The following is a 3464-nucleotide window of genomic DNA, read 5'->3' as shown; positions in this document are numbered from 1 at the left end:
ACATGTGATGAGAAGGGACACAGATGCTCCAGTTCGGAGGTGTGAGAGGTTGGCTGTGGATAGTTTTAGGCGGGGAAGAGGTAGGCCGAAGAAATATTGGAGGGAGGTGATTAGGCAGGACATGGGGCAGTTACAGATTACGGAAGACATGACCCTTGATAGGAAGGTGTGGAGAATGCGGATTAGAGTAAAAGGTTAGTGGGTAGGAGTATGTTCGAAATAGTAGGAATAAGTGCTCTGTTTGTTTTGGTATCTGTAGTGTCTTGTAGCCTCTTGTTCATGGTATTTTGGTGATATGTATCATTTAGTATAACCAATTTATAAATATTACTTTGTGGGTGTCTTGTATTCTTTAGTATCTGGTAGTGTCACCCTTTGTTTGTTGTTTGCTTTTATGTTTTTGTAACATTTGTTATGTGTCCTGAGCCGAGGGTCTATCGAAAACAGTTTTGGTACTTCATATGAGATAGTGGTATGTACTGTGTACACTCTACCCTCCCCAGACCCCACTTTGTAAAAATATACTGGGTATGTTGTTGTTGTTCTCTCTTTACGTCAATCATGGATCCTTTTTTGCAAAATTTAAAATTAACATTTTTCTTTTTGATAAAATATAAATTTATAGATCAAAGTTTTAAATTAAAAATCCCAAACTTGAAATTGTAAATGAAATCCTACCTTGTGAATTTGAAATTCAAATTTGATTGAAATTTTGTTTAATATCATAAACAAACATTGATTTCAATTCAAAACCTCAATTTAAGGTCCTAATAATGCTAGTTAGCACTGTTACTGCTATTAATTTTTACCTGCGCCTGTATCAGATAAAGAGAGAATTACCTCAAATTCTGGCTTTTTCACGTCAAGCCAGAGGAATAACAGTAATATCATCCAAGAGGTAATACGTAGGAAGGAATCGAGCTTCTGTTTTTGCCATAAAGCCCAGTCCCAGTTGAGCCATGTGGTCAGTGGAACTTTTGTTTCCATTACTGATGAGAAAAGAAAGAACATATCTACCCCCTCCACAGTAGAAATATCAGTCTTGCTTACAGACAAATCAGAGCAACCCACTTGCTGGCTGAGATGTTTTAAGCTAATATCCCACCAGGAGAACAATTATTTCACAAATCACAATCTTATTGCTTGTGTGCGCGCGCTAGAGGAAGCGAACTCACAAAGCTCAAATTCTTAGTCTAGATATGACGCAAGCAATCACCTAAACCAACCATGTGCCACGTATTATCAACCTATATCGAGACCAAAAGAGCATGGATATTATTTATACAAAAACTCCCCTCATAATAAATTATTCACAATGACTTAATTGTAAATCTCAGATAGAATGTACAAAATGGAAGGTTGCAAATGAACCACAACATGCCTCAAAACACTTCTCATGAAAGGAAAAGGCCAAGGTTGGACACCAGAATTTACAGATTTTGTGCTTGAAACTACTGCTTTTATGCAGTATGGGTAAGATTGACAGCCTTATTCAATCTATCAAGAATACTACTGGCCTTTCTCTTGGCTCTTGCTGTACCATTTTGAACAAGTTCAGAGATTGTTCCATAGGTTTTCTCCTCGTCCCTTATTGTCTTCCATTTGGTTCGATCACAGCAACAGATTGTGTAAAGGACTGCAATACAATTCTCCTTGCTGCGAGCACATGAGCTCTCCCTTATTATATTAAGCAAACATGGAACTGCCCCAAGGTCTCCCATCTCTTCAACTGCCTTTTGATTATTTGATAGCATCGCTAGTATAGCTAGCAATTCATCAACGTGCACATTATTCATTATCTTTTTCAGGATAGCCCTCACAGCACCATCTCTAACCGCTCTTGCCTTATTGTCCTGGATAATGCACAGACTAAAAAGAGCTGAAGCAACATCCTTCATCGCGACAGGGTTCCCTTCATTTAGAAGTTCAACCAGTGGTTTTAGGGCACCAGATTTTCCAATAAGCTCTTTATTAGAATCAAGTGCAGATAGTGTGAAAAGTGCAGCTGCTGCATTGCTCCTTGTTTCAATTGTTCCTGATCTTAATGCATCCAAAAGAAGTGGAATAACTTTTGGAGTTTCTGCGACAAGCTTCTTGTTATTGTCATGGATGGAAAGATTTAGAAGTGTTGTGACTATGTCTTCTTGGAGATTGGGATGAACATTGCTGTTGCTTTGAGAGAGGGGACGAAGAAGTTGAGGAATTGCATCAGTAGATTCTCCAAATAGTGCCCGAAAAGAAGGCATTTTCTTAGTTAACAAACGCAGTTCTCTTGCAGCAACTTTTTGATCAGATAACGTAGAAGACATCCTCTCAAGCAAAGAAAAGAATAAATCCCGGTCAGCTTCAGTCAACCCTTTATCATTCAAATACTGAACAGAGTCTGGCAATTGAATCCCATTATTTTTACACCATTGCGAGATCATTTCCTGAATCAAGTGATTAGGTGTAAGAATTGTATGTGAAAGTACTTGATGTGTTCGAGGGCATGTCCTATTCCCAGCCTTTAACCATTTCTGAATAAAGGGTCTATCATAAGTCTGCAAAATTCCAACAATATATTATAAGCAATATGTCTCGAGACTAATTCACAACCTACAAATCAAAAAGCTCTTAAGGGAATATTACCAACTAAAAGACAGAGGTCAATAGGTGAATTTTGAAAATTACAAAAAACGCTTAAACTGAATTTTGTTCAAGTCCATTAAAATAGTGAGGCAATCATCATCAACGAGACAGCATAATAGCATTTACATGAAAACTCAACTCTAATGACGCCGAATTTAGTAAACACAAAGCAACAAAACCAGGGAAGAAAGATCAATACACGCTGTTATACCTTATAATTAACATTCACAAGAACTATTAACTTTTCATCATAATTAACGGTAACCAATGTACAAACGACCACATTTCATTACAATAATGGAAAATTGAAAAAAAAAAAAAAAAGAAGTACGACTTCCAAGTTCAAGCTATGATATCAACCCCCACCAGAACAAAAATAAATCATGAATTAGAAAAAGAAATCACCAGAATTGTGGTGATGAACAACTAAACAAACATAACCGACAAAAAAGATAATCTTGATGTACTAACCTGACCGGTGGCAAGGATAACAGGATCCCTCATGAGTTCTTTGGAAAGTGGACAACGAAATTCATCAGGAAAAGGAAGCTGAGAGTTGAAGGAGGAGGGCCGTTGTTTAAGGTTTAAGTCCTTTAAGGCGAAAAGGGTTTGATGGGTTTTATCAATGGTATCGACATTGATGTCATCTTCAGACAGAATGGCCTTAACTAGTCTCTGTAACTCTCTTTTCAACTCCGCCGTTGCCGTAGCAGTGGGTGGATCGCCTTCAACAACACCATTCTTGGCCATTGGAACACCCCTACCAGAAATTAAATATGTCAGATCGATCTCTCTTAATTAACAGGTTTTACAAATAAAACAATGTGCGTTTACAA

General features: G+C 37.6%; 1 protein-coding gene across 1 annotated transcript; it reads right to left on the bottom strand.

Moving 5' to 3' along the window:
- Positions 1–1252: 1252 nt before the first annotated feature.
- LOC124891342 (U-box domain-containing protein 9-like) lies at positions 1253–3464 on the bottom strand. The gene is made up of 2 exons (XM_047403107.1): positions 3100–3464; positions 1253–2540 (listed from the first exon to the last, which is right to left on the bottom strand). Exons 1-2 carry the CDS (start codon positions 3376–3378, stop codon positions 1461–1463), a joined length of 1359 nt encoding a protein of 452 aa, XP_047259063.1. The 5' UTR covers positions 3379–3464; the 3' UTR covers positions 1253–1460.

This window comes from Capsicum annuum, unplaced genomic scaffold, assembly GCF_002878395.1.
Source record: "Capsicum annuum cultivar UCD-10X-F1 unplaced genomic scaffold, UCD10Xv1.1 ctg34265, whole genome shotgun sequence".
In the NCBI taxonomy this organism is placed as follows: Eukaryota; Viridiplantae; Streptophyta; class Magnoliopsida; order Solanales; family Solanaceae; genus Capsicum; species Capsicum annuum.
This window is presented reverse-complemented; position numbering and strand designations above follow the sequence as displayed.